Source organism: Diadema antillarum, unplaced genomic scaffold (genome assembly GCF_040938485.1).
Source record: "Diadema antillarum isolate AM-2024a unplaced genomic scaffold, OU_Dant_1.0 seq00000386_RagTag, whole genome shotgun sequence".
Taxonomy (NCBI): Eukaryota; Metazoa; Echinodermata; class Echinoidea; order Diadematoida; family Diadematidae; genus Diadema; species Diadema antillarum.
The window spans coordinates 3,786,674-3,808,241 of NW_027271384.1; the positions used below are offsets into that span (position 1 = coordinate 3,786,674).

General features: G+C 40.9%; 1 protein-coding gene across 1 annotated transcript in view; it reads right to left on the reverse strand.

The window, feature by feature from the left end:
- Nucleotides 1–21,568, reverse strand: part of LOC139731866 (IgGFc-binding protein-like) — a gene marked incomplete at its 5' end in the record, with an annotated part of 71,174 nt that overhangs the window by 27,716 nt on the left and 21,890 nt on the right. Inside the window, 12 exons of the mRNA XM_071642740.1 lie at nucleotides 712–892; nucleotides 1,605–1,807; nucleotides 13,244–13,420; nucleotides 14,083–14,236; nucleotides 14,980–15,141; nucleotides 15,737–15,841; nucleotides 16,380–16,588; nucleotides 17,581–17,694; nucleotides 19,123–19,242; nucleotides 19,643–19,861; nucleotides 20,607–20,781; nucleotides 21,269–21,474. Coding sequence (XP_071498841.1) covers nucleotides 712–892; nucleotides 1,605–1,807; nucleotides 13,244–13,420; nucleotides 14,083–14,236; nucleotides 14,980–15,141; nucleotides 15,737–15,841; nucleotides 16,380–16,588; nucleotides 17,581–17,694; nucleotides 19,123–19,242; nucleotides 19,643–19,861; nucleotides 20,607–20,781; nucleotides 21,269–21,474 — 2,025 coding nt within the window. The remainder of the gene's footprint in view (nucleotides 1–711; nucleotides 893–1,604; nucleotides 1,808–13,243; nucleotides 13,421–14,082; nucleotides 14,237–14,979; nucleotides 15,142–15,736; nucleotides 15,842–16,379; nucleotides 16,589–17,580; nucleotides 17,695–19,122; nucleotides 19,243–19,642; nucleotides 19,862–20,606; nucleotides 20,782–21,268; nucleotides 21,475–21,568) is intronic.

Consider the following 21,568-nt stretch of genomic DNA (forward strand, 5'->3'; position numbering starts at 1 on the left):
TACAGATGTAAAAACTTGCATGAATTGAAGGTGAGGGTGAGAGCAATACAAAAGAGATTTCTGAAAAAGAAGTTGAGGCTGTTGAGGGAAACTACTTTGAGCAGATAGGGATAGTTTCAAGCAACCACCTTCACACACAGTATATTACCTCATTCGCTTTAAACTTACCAATGGCAACAGAACAATATGACTACTAGCAAACTATGCTGCCAACATTGGTAATTTGCATGGCAATGAAACTAAGAAAAACTTTTCATGATGTTACAAAACTATCTGGGTGCTTAAAGAATTGTTGGAGAACTAAGAGCATGATAACTTGTTCATATTTTTCATGTTTTGTAACTGTATGGCATACAGTACTCTCCTAATGTTCCATTTCTAGATTATCTGAAGTTCTTTCATTCCTGAAGCTAATGTCAAAGGTTTTACAGCTGTGAGTATATGGCATAAATAAAGTTAATGAATTACTGGAGGACTATGTTTTCATTCAAATCAATGATATCAAAGCTTTTGTTACCTTGGCATAGTAAATGAATTTGGAACAAGTTGACAAGTTGAGTTCATCACTTCAAAAATAGAGAACAAGTGGGACTTGATCTGCACAAAAAGTTTGCGAAGTGAATACCTATATGCTTATGAAAAATTGCTCTTCTCACAAATACCAGCTAGACCTCAGCATATCATGTTGTGCATTCTACAAGTCAAAGTTACCTAAACAGGTGAATCCAAAACCAACTGTGTCATAGCCAGGATTGCAGACACATCTTGTCTCCCCGTCAACAACATCACACTGAGCGTTAGGGTCACAGGCCACCTCAGTACAGTTGAGGTTTCCACCCTGGTTGCATTCACAGTACTGGCTGCAGTCTGGAGTCAGTAGAAGGCTTCCCACCTTAATTTGTGTATCAAGAGAGATTAGTATTTCAAAACTTAATGCAACGGCTCAGATTCTAGGGTGAAAGATGTCAGGTCTAATAACAAATAATACTCTTTAATTAATCTTTGCTACCAAGAGCCAAATCTATTTTAGATACTGGTAGACTCCTCCTTGCTGGCATCAAGCAGGTTTGTCTACATCATCCTTGAGCTCAGGAGACAGTCCCTGATTATACCAATTACATATGAGTTTTGCTAATCTTAAGAACAACAGATTCTGTATCACACCAACACCAGTGTCAATGTCTTTTCAATTTCTCAGGCACATACAGCATGTAACAATACAACACTCACACGTCATCTAAAATACACTGGTATGTCAGTGACTTGGGTGTGTACACTGTATCTCTCCTATGCAGCCCTCCTAACCTTTCTGAATGAAAAATAGGGATTATTTAGCACAAAAGAAGGAAAGAAAGAGGAGTTCTCATAGGAATGTGTAATAAAATTATCAAGAAAAATAGGAAAATCCTATCAAAACAAGAGATGGGAATGGTCAAATTCAGATTCTTTCCTCCAAACTCAGAATGGTTGGGAGTTCTGCCTATGTTTAGAATACAGTCATTTTATAAAGAAATTTCAGAAATTCTACATCAGAGATAATGATTACATTAGACCATGGGTTTGTTTGTCACTGAAACACAACAGTGGAAGTTTGCTCTACTCACTGGTAGGTAGAAACCATCTGCAACGCAGCCACACTGGCTCTCTGGCACACAGTCCAGTCCCTCCAGAACAAATCCCTCGTCACAGGAGCAGCCCTCCACACACAGGTCATCACATGTCCGGTCTGCATCCCGGTAGTCCCAGCAGGTGGCTGGACAGGCTGAGGTGCAGCTGCTGTATGTGCTGTTCATCTGGCATGGCAGTGCTATGTTGTGTGAGAAAATACAATGTAAGTCGAGCTCCGCCCACTCATACCCTTCCAGCTCTCATCACAAAATCGTTGGGTTTAGAAGACATATATTTCATATTAATGGCTGTACGCGCCGAGGTCCTATGTGTGATCTTGTGACTTTGTGTATGTTGTCCACCATTAAATACACATGTTCATCCTTCCTTTCAGCTGTTCCTTTCACTCTCGACGTTTCACGTACACACAGTCACAGACGGTAGGGGGTATTCGCCGTACTAAACAGCCACACGCCTACAGGCACCTTACACGCTCCCATATACTGACATCGATGTTTCTTCCGTGCTATGTAACAGCATCCTAAACCTCCTAATAGCTGTACTGCGCACCAACACACTGTTCATCGTGCACCACACCGTTGATTGTCGTACTCACATGCGACACACGCAGTGATAGTAATCACAGATTTGGATCTCATCTGGCGGTCAAATGAACAATTCCCTTCCTTTTATTTTGATCCAAACCAAGGGCAAATATCACACAATATGAGCAAAGAAAACAACGTAAGCAATGAGAGGTTAAAGGAAACTTGTAGGTTTCCACCCCTACCTCTGGTTCTCTACCTTCTGCTCTTCATGACCCTTTTCCTGCCTATCTCTAACAGCAGTCTTCACTTCACCTCTGAAGCTCTTTTCTTACCCTGGCGCCTCACCTCTCCTCTCTCCCTAACAACCAACATACATGTGACTTTTCCTATGTTCAACACTAGATGGCGCAAATGAAACAAATGCATGGAACGGCTCCTACATACCGGCCCCTTAATTTTCAAAAGAGGGTAACCCCTTTTAAAATTACCAAAACCTACCACCATCATTAATCACATTAATGTTCCTTCTTGCCACCCAACAATCTATTGACCACAATAAACAACGCTAACTCGAAAATATGCTACATACTATCAAACTACAACAACCCCTTACACATACAACCTTGTGCTACACATGTAAGCCTATAAAACATGTCTTTGATGCAGAAATAGTCACCTTTCACTGGCAACAATGGCAAGGACAAAATTGAATATTGTTGTGTTTACAGAAGAACATCACATATTCATAAAGTGTCTAAACACCCTGACATTCATTATGTAACCTCTGTGTAGCCTAATGTATGCATGTGCCTCAAGTGTCAGCATGCATTCCAACAATCCACTTGTTGAAACTGTTCTTATATATCTATGAGTGCATGTCTGGAGACAGACAGTTCTGTAATAAACACTAAAACGTTAACTGCCACGCCTCTTCTGTTCCTTCCTTATTTGCAACCATGAGTTTGCTAATTGTAACCCATGATACAACAAATATACATCATACCTGCAGTCCACTTATACCTTTAACATGTACATAAACAAACTACATCAAATGTATTCCCATACTTCTGCAACACAACTGTTGACCACTTCAAGATTTAGCCAAATCCAAAGCCAGCTGTTTACAAAACATATTGTACACTCGATACTATACCCAGCTTGCATAAATGTGTCAAATATGTATGCATCCCGGCATAGCAAACAGAACGAAACATATAACATCTTCAAATGTACAATGACCAACTAAACCTGCCAAATCTATTAGCTTGAATTTGACCTACACTGTACCCTTAATCTACAATGTAATCCAAACATAAATGTATTTACAGCATGGAATTCAACCATACACACATACAGTTTTGTACCACTTCTGGATGATACTGCATACCTGTGCACCAATGCATATCAAGTATCAACATAAAATATAAAATCTTATTCATACATTTCTCATGAACTCTGTTGATATGCTTATTACAGATACCCCTATTTCTTTCAAAAAAAAATATGCATCCTTCCAGTGTTGCATTTCTAAACAATACTGTTTTGAGCAATACTGTATATCACCAAATTTTTTTGCACAAAAAAGGAACAACAAAACAAAACGTAATTAAAGTGGGTTAAACATGAACAATAAAACGTGTTTCAATGACTATTGTCCATCAAACCATGTATCAACATAACCCAACCCGAACAACATCAGTGTACTGTGTAAGTAACCAAACACTGTGGTAGAAGTGCACTGACCTTCTCTGTCATTTCTGCACAAAATTATTGAATCTCTTGAGATCTAACAAACATAATCTACTTTATCTACAGCCTTGTGAATGCCACAGCCATCTTAATTCACTGACTCACTCTGGATGGTCTCTTGGCCTAGAGAGTGAAGTTGCTTTGCACTGCAGTATACCTGAATACCGGTATACAATTGTACATACAAAACAGCATTAAAAAACCTGTATCACCTTTCCACTGATTGCCAATACAAATACAACATAACGAAACAACATAATGAAAGCAAACTCATGCTACTTACTTTACAATATGGCACTTGTGGTAAGAAAATTTGCTTGCCACTGAATAAAAATGACATATGTCACCATGACACACATAAGATACATTTTCATGTATATGCGTTTCTCATGTCTTCTTATAACTCAAATGCATACATATGTATACCTATGCGGGTATATAACATCATACTATGTACTGACCTTTAACACACTATTTGTGTATACAGCTGTACTAAAATCAATACCATCTTTCTTTATATATGCTTTGCCAAAAATCAAAATCTCTTCCCTTGCTTATAACTTATCTTGAATTTGACAATATTTCCACTTGAACAACAAGCCTAAATTTAGAATGTCTCCCTTTTGGCATGTTTGGAATTTGTAATGTTCTAAAATAGGCTGAATACACAATATACTACTCATTACATTACTGGTTAAAGGAGAATACAACCAAACAAATAAGCAAATTCTGCTAAGCATTTGTCTGTATCCATCACATATCACATGGCAAAATGCACTATATATGACTACACAATACCATCTGTGCATAATCATACAATTATAAAAACTACCGCATACAAATCACATCAATGCTTTATCAAAACACATAATGATGTATACCAGGTAACGAAACTGTACTTGCATACAAAATTCAACTCTTGCATCTGACGAATTGTTCATGTGACTAATTGGCTCCTCATTTGTTCTATCAAATCCCATGGAGTCCAAGTCACATCATAATATCTGTTCGCACAGTCCGTCCAGGCTTGACACAAAATTGTTCACGGTCCAATCACAAACCAAGCTTTACGATCAGTTCCCCTTCAGCTGGTTGACTTGATTTGTGACGAAACGCAATGTGAATTCCTGTCGGTTCGCGACACAAATTTTGTTCCATGTAAAAAATACAAAAAAGGAATTACTCATTGTCAAAACACACTCTATACTAACCAGAATTTGTTATCACAATATCTGATCACCTTTACTTGCGTATATGTATCCGGATCTCCAATTTTTACACACATATGATCACTGAGAGTATCGCGAAATTCCAGCAAAATGTTCCATCGCGATCGAATGTGTAGATCTGCAAAAACAGTCATGAATCTCCCTCTAAAAGGAGACACAGCTTGCTGATTGGTCGCAGATAAACACCAGTCTTGGTCTTCACCTCAACGCGACGGACAAGGCCTTCTCTGTCAGGTATGGTTCGCTGAATTCGTCCCATCGGCCAAACGTTTCGTGGTAGCGTGTCATCGACGACGAGCACAACATCTCCGACCTGAATGTTTCTGTTGCGGCACACCCATCTTTGCCTCTCCTGCAGTTGCGGCAGGTACTCCTTCAGCCATCTCCTCCAAAAGATGTCCGCCATATATTGTACCTGTCGCCATCGACGTCTCGCATAGATATCGGTCTGCCTAGTGACCGATGGGGGCAGCAGGGGGGTAGACTTCAACTGCAACAGATGATTCGGTGTTAGAGCTTCCAGATCGTTTGGGTCGTCAGAAACTCTAGTGATGGGTCGACTATTGATGATACTCTCCACTTCACAGAATAGCGTCTGCAAGCTCTCGTCACTCATGACTTGCTGCTTCGTCAGGGAGAAAAGAAGCTGCCTAACCGTCCTAATCTGTCTCTCCCAGACTCCCCCATGATGAGATCCACCAGGTGGATTGAAGGTCCATTGGATGTTTCTCTGTAACAGCGCATTATTAAGCTGGTCCAAGTTCCAGCTCTCGATTGCCTGCCTGAGTTCTCTCTCAGCGCCGACAAAATTGGTCCCATTGTCAGATCTCATCTCCTTGATCGCTCCTCTGCGTGCCTGGAAACGTCTTATGGCAGCAATACATGAGTCTGTGTCTAACGAGTCTGCCTTTTCAATGTGTACAGCACGTATGGTAAGGCAAGTAAACATCACTCCATATCTCTTTACCATACTGCGTCCCCTCTTCACCTCCACTGGTCCGAAATAGTCCACACCAACATGTGTAAACGGTGGTTTGTCTGGCATCACTCTGTCTTTTGGAAGATCTGCCATTTTTTGCTGCATCAGCTGCCCTCTGCGTCGTCTGCACATGACACATCTTCGCAACATTTTCCTCACAGCTGAATTGGCACCAGGCATGTAGTACCTCTGCTGCAAATTGGAGAGAATGTAATTCCTCCCACAATGTCCAGAGTTCACATGAATGTTTCTCAGGATGAGTTCCGACACATGGTGACCCTTTGGCAGAATCAATGGGTGTTTTGCCTCCATAGGCAAGGCTGCCTTACTCAATCTTCCTCCGACTCTGAGCAGGCCATTGTCAAGTGTAGGATCAAGCTTGTAAATGGAGCTTGACTTCTTTACTCCATTTCCTTTCCCATTGACCTTTGACTCTTCTCCTCTCAGTGTTGCAATTTCTGGAGCAAATGCTTGCCCTTGGACGTAGCGGAAAATAGCCTCCTCAGCATTTTCCATATCCTTCGTAGTCAGCTTTGTAGCTTCACCCGTGTCATCCCTCTGACCCCTCTTTTTCATTTTCAGCATTTCTTTCAATTTCAGCATCCATGCCACTGCCTTCCTCATACTCGTCCAGTCTGAGTAGTGAGACAACAGCCTTCCAACAGGGTCAAGTGTTTCATCACGTTCCTTTGCATTTGTCACAAAGGTACTCTTTGTCTCCCTCAGGCATGGCTCGTCACATTCAACATCACAAGCCAAAATCTTCCTTTTCAGCTCTGGGTCGTCTGTACTTGCCATGACCAAGTTCTCTGGTTGCGCTGGCCACATGCTTTCATCTGCATGAAGAAAGTCTGGACCTTCCTTCCACAGTTTCATGTTGAGGAATGGTGCAACTCTGCATCCTCTAGAGCACAGATCAGCTGGATTGAGTGCAGATTCGACATGTCGCCATTGGTTCACTCGCGATCCATCTTTAATTACGGCGATCCTGTTTGCCACAAAGGTTTTGAACCGTGCTGTCTCACTTCTGATGTACCTGAGCACTGTCATGCTATCAGTCCAAAAATATGTGTCATCCACAGGTACATGTACACCAAGCTCCTCCTTTACCAGCCGATTGATTCGCACTGCTACTGTCGCAGCTGTTAGCTCCATTCGAGGGATGGAAATCTGCTTCAAAGGGGCTACTCTTGCCTTGCTCATCAGGAAGCTGCATTTCACTTCGCCCTGGTCGTTCACTGTCCTGATGTATGATACAGTGCCATAACCTTTCTCGCTGGCGTCGGCAAAGTGGTGGAGGGTGATTGACTTCGCTGCCCTGAAAGGCCCCGGCATTAGACATCTAGGCATCTTGAATTCTGACAGATGTGGGAGTTCCCGTTGCCATGTTTGCCATTTCCTCAGCAACTCTGATGGGATAGGTTCATCCCACCCTAGTCCCAGCCGACACAATGTCTGTAGAAGCTGCTTTGCTTGCAATGTGACTGGAGACACACATCCAATGGGGTCAAACAGAGCACAAACTGTGGAGAGAATTCCTCTTCTAGTAGGTGGTCGTTCTTTCATCTGGATTTTGAATCCAAAAGCATCATCTTCTGTGTGCCATAACATGCCAAGTGCTCTCTCGGTTGGCATTCCTCCTTCCTCAAAATTGAAATCCTTGACAACCTTCGCTCTCTCCTCAGCTGGGATCTGCTCCAGGACTTCTCTCTTGTTGCTGTTCCACTTTGTTAAGTGAAATCCCCCCTTTTGACACGTCTTTGTCAGCTCTTCTGTCGTCTCAATTGCCTTTTCCACTGAATCGGTAGAATACAAGCAATCATCGACGTAGAAATTACGGTGAATGATTTCTACTACATCCCTAAATGATGACTTCACATGCTCATCCGCCGTTCTCTGCAATGCGTAGTTTGCGCATGATGGAGAAGAAATAGCGCCAAACACATGTACGCACATACGATACTCGATCAGCGGCTGTTGAAAGTCCCCATCCTTCCACCACAAAAATCTCAGGAAATCTCTATCTACCCTGGGCACTAGGACCTGAGAAAACATTGCCTCTATGTCAGCAATGATGGCTACCTCTCCCAGTCTGAATCTTGTCAGCACTCCGAATAGACTGTTGGTCAAATCCGGCCCCTTTAGGAGTTCGTGGTTTAGGGACGCTCCATGATATTGCGCTGAGCAGTCGTACACTACCCTCAGTTTGCCTTTCTGTGGGTGCAGGACTCCGTGATGTGGCAGGTACCAGACTTTTCCCTTTGTCCCTGTCAACTCCTGCTCTCCTATCTTTTCAGCGTATCTGCTCTGAATTGTTGTCTCCATGCACTCCTTGTATTTCTGATGGAAATCAGGCTGTCTTTGGAACTTCCTTTTCAGATGTTCAAGTCTCTGTTCGGCGAGAGGCCTGTTATTTGGCAAGTCTATCTCCCTTCTGAATGGGAGTCCTATCTCATAGTGCTGATCACGAAGCCTGATCGTCTTTCCTACATCTCTCAGAAATTTCTCGTCCTCTACGGAAATCTCCTCCTTGTCATTCGACAGCAGCTCTGTAAAATCTGTGTTGTATAGACTGCTCAACTTCTCTTGAATGTCATCCAAGCCTTTAACCTGAGCTCTATGCGAGGTGATCCACTGTCGCTTCCTATTGTCATGCCTCTGACATCCATACACCATCCATCCTAATCTTGATTGACACGCGAATGGCCCACCATCTTGGCTGCTGATGACTCGCAAGGGCTCAAATGCCTTTGGCACATTGTTTCCTATCAATATGTCCACTTCAGCGTCTATCTCTGGCATTTCTACTTCCTGTAGATACGACCACTTCTCCAAATCGACCTTTCTCGGGATATCGTCCTTGGATACGGGTATAGATGCCCTAGTATAGACCTCAGGAAGGGAAAAGTCATCTTTCCCGTTGATGTTGCATATTTCCAGATCATGTAATACGTGTGTTCGTACCACCTTCTCATCAGTCATGGTTTGCAGATGTATCATCCTTGACTTTCCTTTAACCTGCAACCTTTCCTTCAGTGCTTCAGTGCAGAATGTCCCATTGCTGCCACTGTCAATGAAGGCATATGTGTTTACTTCTCTGCCAGTTGCCCTTGATCGCACCACCACAGGAATAATGGCTGGCTGTGCATCCATTGTTACTCCACGATTCGTCATCGAGCAAGTATGGTTCTCCACAACTCGTGTTCCTTCTCCATTCCTTGTTGACTGCACTCCAGTGTCAGATTCCCTTTCTTTCCTTTGAGTTGTTTCAGATTCAGCATTCTCTACCTGGCTCTGAGCTTCAGACTTCCTCTCATCTGAGTGTGCAGGATTCCTATGTAGCACTGTAGGGTGATTATTCTGACACAGCTCACATTTCAACCTTTCTTTACAGTCCTTGGAGAAATGAGATCCTCGGAGACAAGCAAAGCATAAACCCTTCATGCGACAAAATTGCACCTTCTGATCATGGGGCTTCTTGGTGAAAATTCGGCAGTCTGTCAGGTGATGATTGTCCTTGTTACAATACAAGCACTTCTTCCTTTCATCATTCTTTAGAACAGTGCTGAAACTCTGCCTTGGTTTTGAAGGAGTAGCCTTGGATGGGTTAGCACGTCCCTCGCCTGACTTTGGTGTTCCTGTTATATCACCATACAATGGGTTGTTTACAATTCGTGATTGCCTACTCACGAAACGCACCACATCAGCAAATGTCAGGGGTTCTTCATGTACTTCCTGTATGGTGTCGACAGTGTACCTCCATTTGTCTCGAAGCTTGAATGGCAGCTTAGATATCACCATCTTAATGTGCTGTGTGTGATTGATTTCTTGTTCAAGCTGCAAGTCCTTGGCCAAATTGCTCAGCTCGGTCACAAATAGTGTGTAGCTCTGTAATCCTTCAGCATCCTCATTCTTCACGTTTGGCCAAGCTTCAGCTTTCTTCATCATTCTGTCGAGGACCTGATGCTTATTACCAAACTTCTTCCCCAACAATGCCTTTGCCTTGATGAAAGCCTGCTGATGGTTGTCACCATACATACAGCTCCTCACAACTTCATTAGCCTCACCTCTTGTGTACTGTTCCAAGAAGTACAGCCTGTCTGAGTTATCGGTAGTCTTGGATTCAATCACATGTTCAAATGCCCTCATGAAACTGTGGAAATACATGGGATTTCCATCAAAGGGTTGCACATTCCTCTGTGGTAACGATGACTTCATATGACACTCCAACAGAAGCTGTGTGAGTTGATTTTGCTGCATCTGTACCTCTGTCAAGTGACTGGCCGCATTTACATCTGCTCTTGAATCTCCTTCTGCAGGACTGCTTGTGATTGGGTTTGGTGTCTGGCTATGAACTTGCACTGGTGTTGCTGGAATGGGATTAAAGGCTCGAGGGAATGGTCCTTCAAACTGCTTCATGGCGTCTGCCTTTGCAGTAGCTGCAGCAAGTTCTATTTCAACTTCCATTTGTTCCTTTCTCCTTAGCAGTTCTTGTTCCTCCCTTTCGAGGGCCTGTCTCCTCTTCAATCCTTCCAACTTCACCATCAGTTCTGCCTTCCTCCCAGCAGCCTCCATGAGCACACTGGTCACGCTGGTCTTTGAATTACCTGATGCTTGTGACACACTATCCATAGCATGTACCTCATCACACTTCGTTGGGGGCGGCATTGCTCCGTGTGACTCCTCAATCTCTAAATTTGTCCCAGGGAAATCTGAATCTACTGGCATCCATGGATCCATGCTCTGCAGAACAACACTTGGTTGCAGTGAACCATCTAATAACTTCGAACTTGGAATTGGTTCCTCCATTTGCGTATCTCCAACAAAGCTTACCAGTGTGTGAAGATCAAATAGGTTCTAGACGAGAGAGCCTCTCACGTCCTTCCTACTATTTACTAATGATCCTGCCTCTGAATGTGGACCTGATGTGCGAAATGCTTATCCTTCATCTGCTACCTCTCCCATCTGTATTGCAAAGTTCTCAATTTACTTTCACAACTACTGGTAGAACCTTCTTCTGATCTTGCTTTATATCATAGATGGTCCTCCTCCTTCCTATTTGTTTGAAGTCTGATCCTGTCTTCTACCTACTTCCTGTGCAACCCAGTAGCTGTTCCTCATTGCGCAGCCTTGCCTCTATGACTACGATCCTCTTTCAAGGCTAATTCTGTTCCATATTTATGTGCCTTGGTTTGCATTTCTCTAATCATCTTTCTCATTTGTTCATTTAGGTTCTATTGTTGTTGATGTGCAATCCATTCCACAATATGCTGTAGGTCTACATCTGACTAGAGTGTACAGTTCTTGGGTCTTGTAGTCAAATACCAGATAGTAGATCCAAAATACCATATCCAGACATAAGTCCTGTCTCATATCCTTCTCCTTGGTATCATTGACATTAGACTTTTAGAGTCATAGACTTGGTCCCACATTTCAGTCTCTGGACAGAATGCTTTGTTCACTCAATATGTTTTCTACTGCTTATTTCATCTTTTATGAACTCATCTTATTAGGTAGGTTCTACCATGTGTATGTAGGGCTGTACCTGTACCTAATTCTATAGAGTACGATAATATTTCACAAGACGTATGCCTGCCTTTATCCAGCAGGGCAAAATGTACACTGCACTGTATTCTAACGTTGTTAGTGCCTGTACAAGTACTCACAGTCACACTCGCAGTTCACCTAGCAAATCCAAACACTGAAACCATTGCCATTGTCATTCCATTTGTTGCATCTGACTCTGTGTTGGCTCCAGTTGAACTCGCCTCAATGTAACGTTACTCTGTTAGACCGTCGAGGGTGGGTAGTGACCAACGTTATGCTGTCATCATAAATGCCTTGACTCGTTGAGAGTTGAAATGTAGATTTCTAGCAGTTCTGATCCTCAATATCCAACTCAAAATCGTAATAACTGCTACTGCTAGACCTGTCCCTTTAACTCATCGAGTCATGAACTGTGCAGCTGAACAGCTAACCAAAGTTTCCTTTAACTTAGAATGTACGCGCCGAGGTCCTATGTGTGATCTTGTGACTTTGTGTATGTTGTCCACCATTAAATACACATGTTCATCCTTCCTTTCAGCTGTTCCTTTCACTCTCGACGTTTCACGTACACACAGTCACAGACGGTAGGGGGTATTCGCCGTACTAAACAGCCACACGCCTACAGGCACCTTACACGCTCCCATATACTGACATCGATGTTTCTTCCGTGCTATGTAACAGCATCCTAAACCTCCTAATAGCTGTACTGCGCACCAACACACTGTTCATCGTGCACCACACCGTTGATTGTCGTACTCACATGCGACACACGCAGTGATAGTAATCACAGATTTGGATCTCATCTGGCGGTCAAATGAACAATTCCCTTCCTTTTATTTTGATCCAAACCAAGTGGCAAATATCACACAATATGAGCAAAGAAAACAACGTAAGCAATGAGAGGTTAAAGGAAACTTGTAGGTTTCCACCCCTACCTCTGGTTCTCTACCTTCTGCTCTTCATGACCCTTTTCCTGCCTATCTCTAACAGCAGTCTTCACTTCACCTCTGAAGCTCTTTTCTTACCCTGGCGCCTCACCTCTCCTCTCTCCCTAACAACCAACATACATGTGACTTTTCCTATGTTCAACACTAGATGGCGCAAATGAAACAAATGCATGGAACGGCTCCTACAATGGCCATAACACATTGTAACTTGACTGAAATTGCATTGCGCATAGCTGATGCTGTTGCAAAGTAAACTATACATCAAGTGTGTGAATCTAATATGGTTGTGTGGATTACGTTTTTTTTTTTTGTGTGTGTAGGCCTATCTGTTCATATGTATTGCCTGTGTGTGAGAGACATGACTCTAATGAAGTGGTTAAGTGGGTTACAAATTATCAAGCTTATATCTGTTCATCTGCATGAAAGGTGTGAGTGCCAACATTTCCCGAACAGGAAGAACTCAATCTGGGTTCCATTAAATAAAACTTGTTATCGGTAAATAACTGCCACATTTCTGTACCACAAATTTGTTCTCAGCCAATCAGATGCAAGGATTTCAGTAGCTTACAACAGCTATCATAACATGTTATTATTAATAAGTTATATAAAAAGGGGTCTTGGTCTCCTGATACTTACGGCACAGGGTCGCATTCCTCCATGACGGCATATCAATGTAGAAGTACCTGCAGGCCTGATCAAAGGAAGCCATGGCATTGCAAAGGGCATCATCTACATCAGTAGCACAGGCATCATAGACGCAGTCCCTAAAGAATGGGTTTGGATCCAGCTCAGCAAAGCAGTCCATAAAAGGACCTTGATCCCGTGGAAATCAATGAAAACAAAGCAAATTACCACACAACTTGAAGACACATGAAAATCTGAGGCAAGATAACAAGATATCCATTCCTTTATGATACTACATCATCAGGTATCACAGATCCCTTTGGCGACCAAAACTCATTGGCCCTTATGAAATATTATGGTTGAATTGAGAATATTGTTCATACATTAGGATTTGTATATGTTTGCAAGAAACAAACAAATACTACATTTCAAATAAGAGCTGTTATTTCTGCATTTGATGCATGAAACACTTCTGTCCACATTTATATGAGCAATATGTGCTTGACACTTTAATACAAATAATCACTGGGGGTGGGAAGAGCTGTTGCAAGCATGAACTAAAAATCATTGTATCTTTATATCAAACATATATGAACTAGGCTTTATATTCTACCCAGAACAAAAGATGTGTAAGTAACATCTTCCAAGTTCAACTCCCCTGACAAAAATTGATTACTAGCAAAATGACCTTAAGTTCTATCAACACAGTGATTTTCAATTACAACAACCAATGGATACATCTGTACATGTAGCTGTTGTTTTGTTATGTTCTGTGTTGTGGTTCTTCCTTCTTGTGACATTGAAAGTGATATGCAGGCATCAACAGCAGTATACAAGGACCAGAACAATACCTGGCTCCTCCATGATCAGACCACACTTCCTCTGGGCTTCAAGGACCACATCCTCACTGGCGGAGAGACATGGGTTGACTTCATCCCCCTGGGGCTGGCAGGCTGGGTCGTTGTATGCCTCCCAGCTATTACCAAAGGCTGCTTCATTGGACACCTGGAAGAAAAGTGAAGAAATTTGCCAGATCTTCAGGGACTTGCCTAAAGCTCTTCATATAGACTCCCATGTAAACTACCACCCAACACAATACGGTCATAACACATGAAATGGGACACCCATTTTTTAAAAAATATTTATAATTGTTCTCATCTGCAACAGGCATGACGATCTCATGGATCACCTTCACTTCTGTTGTATTGTTCAACCTCTACTGCATCTTGTTTGCTGATCACCACATCCATTTTATAGCATGCTAAAGTAGACCTGGGCCCTGTTTCATGGAAAGTTAAAATTGATTATATAGTTGATTTCAACTGTAAGTTCATGGCAACCTGTGTGGTAAGGAAATTTAAAATCGATTTTATCTTTTGATAAAATGGGCCCAGTAGGGATGTTCCAAAGTTATCTGGCTATGTAGAGATATCATTAACTCTAGTAATTCAGACAGTAAGAAAAGGGTTCCCACATTGGACTATGGTCGAGATGGAAGGAATTATTTGTTGTCAGGCTGACACAGTGAGACTTATGAATATCTGAAATCATCTTTCTAACAGTAACTATCTATCCATCCATCCACCCATTGATCCATCCATCCATCCATTCATCCACCCATCTATCCATCCTTTCATCTATATATCTATTTATCTATCTACAGCTGTATCAATTTATCTACAGCGTATCTATCCGTAAAATATCCACAAGCTCGCATCCACAATTAAATCCCTGAAAGTCCCACTCACAGAATTTCCCGCAGGTGTGATGAACTCATCTTCCTGTGTCCCAATACCGTTGTAGTTTCCACAGAGACCGCATGTCTGGTTCTTGTAGTCGGCCGTGACCTTGACCTCTACTCTGCTGTTGCCGTCCCAACGGACATACAGACCAATATCAGCGACCACTTGCTGTTGGGTACAAAAAGATGTTCATTCACAGATATGGTAAGAACTGCATGAGACCAATTAACTGGCATTCCTCACAGTGACTTGGGTTATTTTTTTTTTTTTTTTGTCCAAACAAGCACCAACTAATGAATTTGCATAGGGTGATTACATCAATTACAGGGAAATATGAAGGTAAGTTTCAGGGTCAAACATGGAACAATGTTGATGTCACTCTAGCATCTAACATGCAGTTACCTGGAATAAGCAGTGCACAAATACTCAAAAACTTTAGATACACATGTATTTTACATCATAAACAGATGATGCACAGTCGGATCAATAATCAGCTGTAAGATGATAACTTGAATATACAAATGCCTTGCTTGCAAAATATGCATGAGATTATCATTTTCTCTGATGATCAGAATGGGAATTAAAAAAACAAAAACACACACACTCACTTGTCATAACACTCACTGAGAAATCAAGGGTCTCTAGCAATTGCTTCATTTTGCTAACAACCTGACATATGTTGCTCTTATCTCTATAATCATTACATTATGTTGTTGCATTAAATGTGTTCTCATGTCAATACTTGGAATACTTAATAACTCACCACATAGATACCACTTAGTGAAATCCTGACACCACTCCGCTCAGTCGGGAGGTCCACCACCACACCATCCAGAGTAACAGCTCGACTCGGGCCGAGGTAGATCACCTGTGCATCACATATGTGACATATTACACAAATCATTAAGAGCTCTAGATTTGCTTTATAGCATTGTAACTTTTTGCAGTTTGTATTCATCACTGATTGTTGCTGCATTTGTCTTTTAGTTTTGACTCATTCTTAGATTACTTTCTTCTTGAAACAGTAGTGCTAAGGCATAATTTCCAAAATCTTGACTCTTCATTTTACTTTCTATCAATTCTAAATTGCTTCTTCATCATTGCTTATCACCTCTTCCATACCTACTTATCATGCATTCATGATTTTCTTTAAAATAAATGGCTAAATACACTCTCTTTTATTTATTCACTACACTTGGTCCAAAAATGAGTTGGTTGCACAGTTCTTCGTTATGACTAGCTTGCACAGCAGATATACGTCAGGTCAAACCCCTTCATAACTTCAAGGGATCTACATAAACTACACCACTATTAAGTTTCTTTCAAGAAGGTGAGAAATTATCTTGTCTTTGTGCCCATTACAGTCTTATTTTTTCAACTGACTGATGAAGACTATCGATGCTCACCGATTGGTTGAGAGTAACTGTGACATCATAGGTAAAGGACACCGCTGCTGTTGGGGACCGTTTCCTGTTCGACACAACCACACTGAAGGTCGGGTCAGTCTGCAGGCAGTCCCTGGCGAAGACGTACGAACAGTCTCCCTGAAAGTCATGCTTGAGGCCATCAAACGTCGTGTAGTGAGGATCACCAGCAGCATAGCAAATGGCATACTCTGCATGACAGGTTTACCAAACATATGCCAAGGTTTGGGAACTTGAGGTGGATTTCTTAGGAGGAATCAATCATCTCAGAATACATTGTAGCATAGCAGACATTGCCTTACACTTGCCTTTCAAGTTGCTAATCTAGATTGCAGAATTATACAATACTACTTCCAATATGGACTTGTCAATGTACACTGGTATAGGACAAATAATAGAAGCTATTTCTTCTAGCTTGTTTGTTTGTTTAGAGCTTGTTTACCATATTTGTTTAGGTTATGCTGGATTTTCTTAAGATTTTACAAGAGGAAATCCTTAATGATAACTTATTAATTTCAAAGAAAAATCGCAGAGGTAAAGATTTATTTTTGATACCAATTATATAAAAGCAAACTACCACTGGTAGGTATACAACAATAGGTAACAAGACAATATGAAAGCATATGAGTTTCAGATATTCCTGATATGTGGCTTACTGTAGACTGTATTGTAGTGTGCAGTCTATTAGCAAACATAACTATTTACTTAGACATGACTATTTACTTAGAAATCTTTTTTCTTTTCCCAGAACAAGACCATTATTCAATTCGACCTTGATAAGTTTTTGTGAGAGCATGCTCTTCGAAAATTTCTATGGAAACATTCTTCAAGCTTCTATTTCTGTCATTGGCTGTATGTGGCAGTTGAAATCTGCAAACTAGAATACATGCTAGTGATTCTACTGTGTTCATATTTGTGGTTCTATTGTGGGAAATGAAGTTGATGTTATCAATGTATGTGGATCTGTAGCTTAAATCATGTATCACTCAATGCTACAAATAACATGTTATAAAATTGTGATGATTTGTCCCTCTAAAAATTTCCTTTCGTATAAGTCACAAAAACAAGAGCTATGCGCATGTTTACTGGGAGTCAAGTTTCAATAGTACCAACACTGATTTGAACTGAAGGAAGGAATTGTGCCTTGATGTAACTACAGCTATTCAGGTTACAAATTTCTTACCTATTTCACAGTTTCTGCCCATGAACGAGCCTCCACACCTGCAGGTGTAAGTCTCAATCAGATTGGTGCAAGTCCCACCATTCTGACAAGGTAAATCATTGCAGGGATTTATCTCTGTTTTGGGTCAAAAATAAAAATCATAAATCAACAATATACATACACATTAACACATATCCAAACACAAATTTTTGAAAAAAGATAAGATTTACAGTATGCAGTATACTTATCCTCTTCTTGAAACCCTTCAAATTTCCAATAGAAGTTACCCTAATTTTACACTGTGTCATCATAATAAACATAACAGGTTGATGCTTTTTCTCACTACCGAAAATTTTCATGAACAGCAAGAATTTCCAACAGACTTTCATAATCACAGCCTGTATAGTGTGGTTGTGCAGTTAACACATCACGTCTGATTTGTCTGTCAACAAAATGACACATCTGTGAGTCCCATACAGTTTCATTTTAATGTTCTGCTGAAAAACTGATTGTTGAATCAAACTGAATGAAAAGGGAGTCTTTTCATCAGCCAAGTCTGTCGTAAAAACCAGCTCAAAATACCTCAGAGCAGTTTCCAGTTTTCAGAAACATTCTTAGAAATGTCCCTTTCACAAAACTCATGCTGAAGTTGGGTCATGATCTTTGTTACCATAATTGTTGGAATGGCATCACTAAAAAAAAGAAAGGAAGATTCTCATGTTCATAAGCGCGAATGCCAAAACAATGGAAACAACCTCACAAAAGAGAAGACAAGAATGTCGTAGGTGAGCAACCAAAAGCATTATCTGTTTACATTGCAGTCACAGTAAATAGTTACCGGTTTAACAAAGACACACTGCACAATTATTAAGCCTCATCCTTTTTGAGCATTCAACACCTCACATCAAATATGTGGGATGGTCACTGCAACATTCAAAGACAATGTGCAGTCGGGGACATGCGATCCCATAATTGTTTACATAGAATTAAGCATCAACCAGATTACACTGTTTGTCTCTGACATCAAACAGTACTATGAGGTATGACGCAGGTGCACACCTGTTTCGCAGAAGTCTGAAAGTGGAGGATTCCAACTTGTTTCCAAGAACTTCTGTAATTTTTGCCTCTAAATCACACTACCACAACGAAGATGTCAAACCCCACTTGAAATGCATATTAGATTACTCATGTTCCCCTCCAAGACATCCAGTTATTAAAAAAAATAATAATAAAAAAAAATAACATGCAATGTATCTTCAGACACATAGATAAAGCAAAAGCAGCAAGTAGAGCGTTGATTCCTTGCTTCTAAGACCCGGTAATCTCTGGTGGAATTAATAACGACACAACTGCATCCTGCACACATGGGACTAAGACAAGTTTATCATGTACATTGTAACTTTAAGACATTCTCTAGTTGGCATCAATGTACATCTGCACTTATCCATCTTTAATTATGGGCCAAGTTTCAGAGTGCCACAAACAATCAGACTTAATTCAATCAATGTCTTCATAAAACACTGACTTTACAACAATCCCTTGGGATATTTGGTTCATTCTCACCTTCTTCACAGTTGCTGCCCTGGAATCCATATGCACATGTGCAGTTGTACTGGAGTCCAAAGCTGTTGCAAGTCCCTCCATTTTGACAAGGATTATCAGCCATTGTGCATGGGTCATTGTCTAGTTATTGCACATAGATATTGCACAAGTATGTTATTGGCACAGTATAACACATTGAAGTCATAATTTACGTAACAAAGAGGGAAGACAGTGTAAATGTACACGTAAAGCTGAACGTTAAACTAGCAATGTCTTTTGTCAGAACATGAAAACAGAAACAGGACAAAGCAATTTCATATACAACATGTATTATCAAGGCAACCCAAGATTTATATCTCAAACTGTAGAAGGTTGAAAAACACCAAGATCTTGAAGAAAAACAAAAATGAGTAATCCAACTCACTTCCAAACACAAGAAGCACGTATGCAAGGTAAAGCACATACAATCACTGAAACACTTACTAAGAGAAAGGCTGATCCGACAATACCACCTGACATTAAAACAGGGAAACAAACTTACTGATTTCACAAAAAGTCCCATTGAAGGGAAAGGGGCACTGGCATTCCAGGGTGGTGGAATTGCTGGAAAAGCAGGTGCCTCCATTCATACAGGGATTCTCCACACAGGCCTCATTACAGTTGTACCCAGACCACCCCATGTCACAGTTGCAGGCATAGAAGTTGAGATCATTGACGCACTCGCCATTGATACATGGACTGCTTGCACATTCATCAATATCTGCCAGAAAAAATGGTATGTACTACAATTGAGGGGGTCAGTGCAATATAGTGCTAACCCACACAATAGTCATTTTGAGATAATCGCTGTTGAATGTTTGGAAAGTCTATAACTTGTACATTAATAAAACATGAATGCATGCATTTTTTACCATCTTATTGGTTGAATTCAAATATGATATTTTCACGAAGGTTAGAGTGAAGGATAAGGATTATGAAAATGCATGTAACTCAATTTTGACAAAAGTGTGGGTTAGCACTACATTGCACCTACCCCCTCAATTATACAAGGCTAAACATTAGCAGTGGGCCCGTGGTCTAGTGGCCAGGGCCACTAAACATTGATGTCAGGCCACCAAATTTTTCTTTTGGCATCCAAATCAGGCAGTTAAAATCCACACTGAATTTTTCAAGTTACAAATATTTCATGCCACTAAATTTCTATTTTGGGCCACAAAAATTCCACATTCAAAGATTGTAGTGGCCCAATCGGGCCACAAGGAATAAAAGTTAGTATCAAGCCCTGATTTATATACTGCCGCTTAAAAAATTATGACCTCTATTCACTTTCATCAATGCACATCATCAAACATTTCATGTTCAATTACAATTTGCAAAGAGAGAAAAAAATCAAATTTAAAATATTGTCAATCAAATATTTGAATAGCCTGGGTACACTTGTTTAAAGAGTAATTGTGTGGCCTTGGTAGAGGTAAGGCATCACATTGGAATCTATTGTACCACACCTTGACAGTCTATGCCATTTCCTTCATAGCCAGCTAAACAATGGCAGCCATGTTCTCCATCCTGTATCCCACATGTGGCAAAGTCACTGCAGGTTTGCGGGATGTCTTCAATTGCATTGTTTCCCTGACAGGTGCGCTTGGAGAAACATCCTGGGGTGTAGATGGTATCACCGATCTACAGATGCAGAGAGAGACAATGATGTATGGATTGATTGACAATGCAGGAGGAAGATTGTGGTATGTCATTAATATACAATTATAATAACAATTGGTTCTCCTAACATTCTACCCAAAACATTCTCCACTTTAGATTATACTATGAATAGTATTCCATCATACACACTCTTTGAAACAAATCTATTACAGTGAACTCCCGTTATAACAAAGTAATCTGGACTGGCAGTTTTCTTTTGTTTTATAGAAATTTCATTACAACCGAACAAATATACAATAAAAAACATAGAGCTGACAATGTTGCAGCCTGAATTTGTACTTCATTTTTAGCGGAATTTTGTTATCACCCTGTTCATTATAACAGGAGTGCACTGTATTGGCCTTTTGCATAGCAAATGTTGAGACATATAACAAGACTTGCGAGAGCTTAATAAGTTGAAAAATTAAAGTTCTACCCATATCCCGTGTTTTCATTTGTTCGTTCTTACAGAGTAGTAGATGCCGTCGACATAGCACCCACAAGAGCTTGTGTTGACGCAGTTGAAGCCATCAAAAACCAGGCCATCTGGGCAAGTGCATCCCTCTACACAGGGAGTGTCGCAGGAGGGGGATTCCCCTTGGATGACATCATAGCAAGTCATGGGGCAGGCAGAGGTGCACCAGTCATAGGTCAAGTCCTGGGGACATGCAACAGCTATCCAAGAGATAATACACAGGATTAAGCACAATCACGGAAATATGTCTTTGGCAATGAAGCATTGGTAAACTAGATATATCGCTACGGCTAC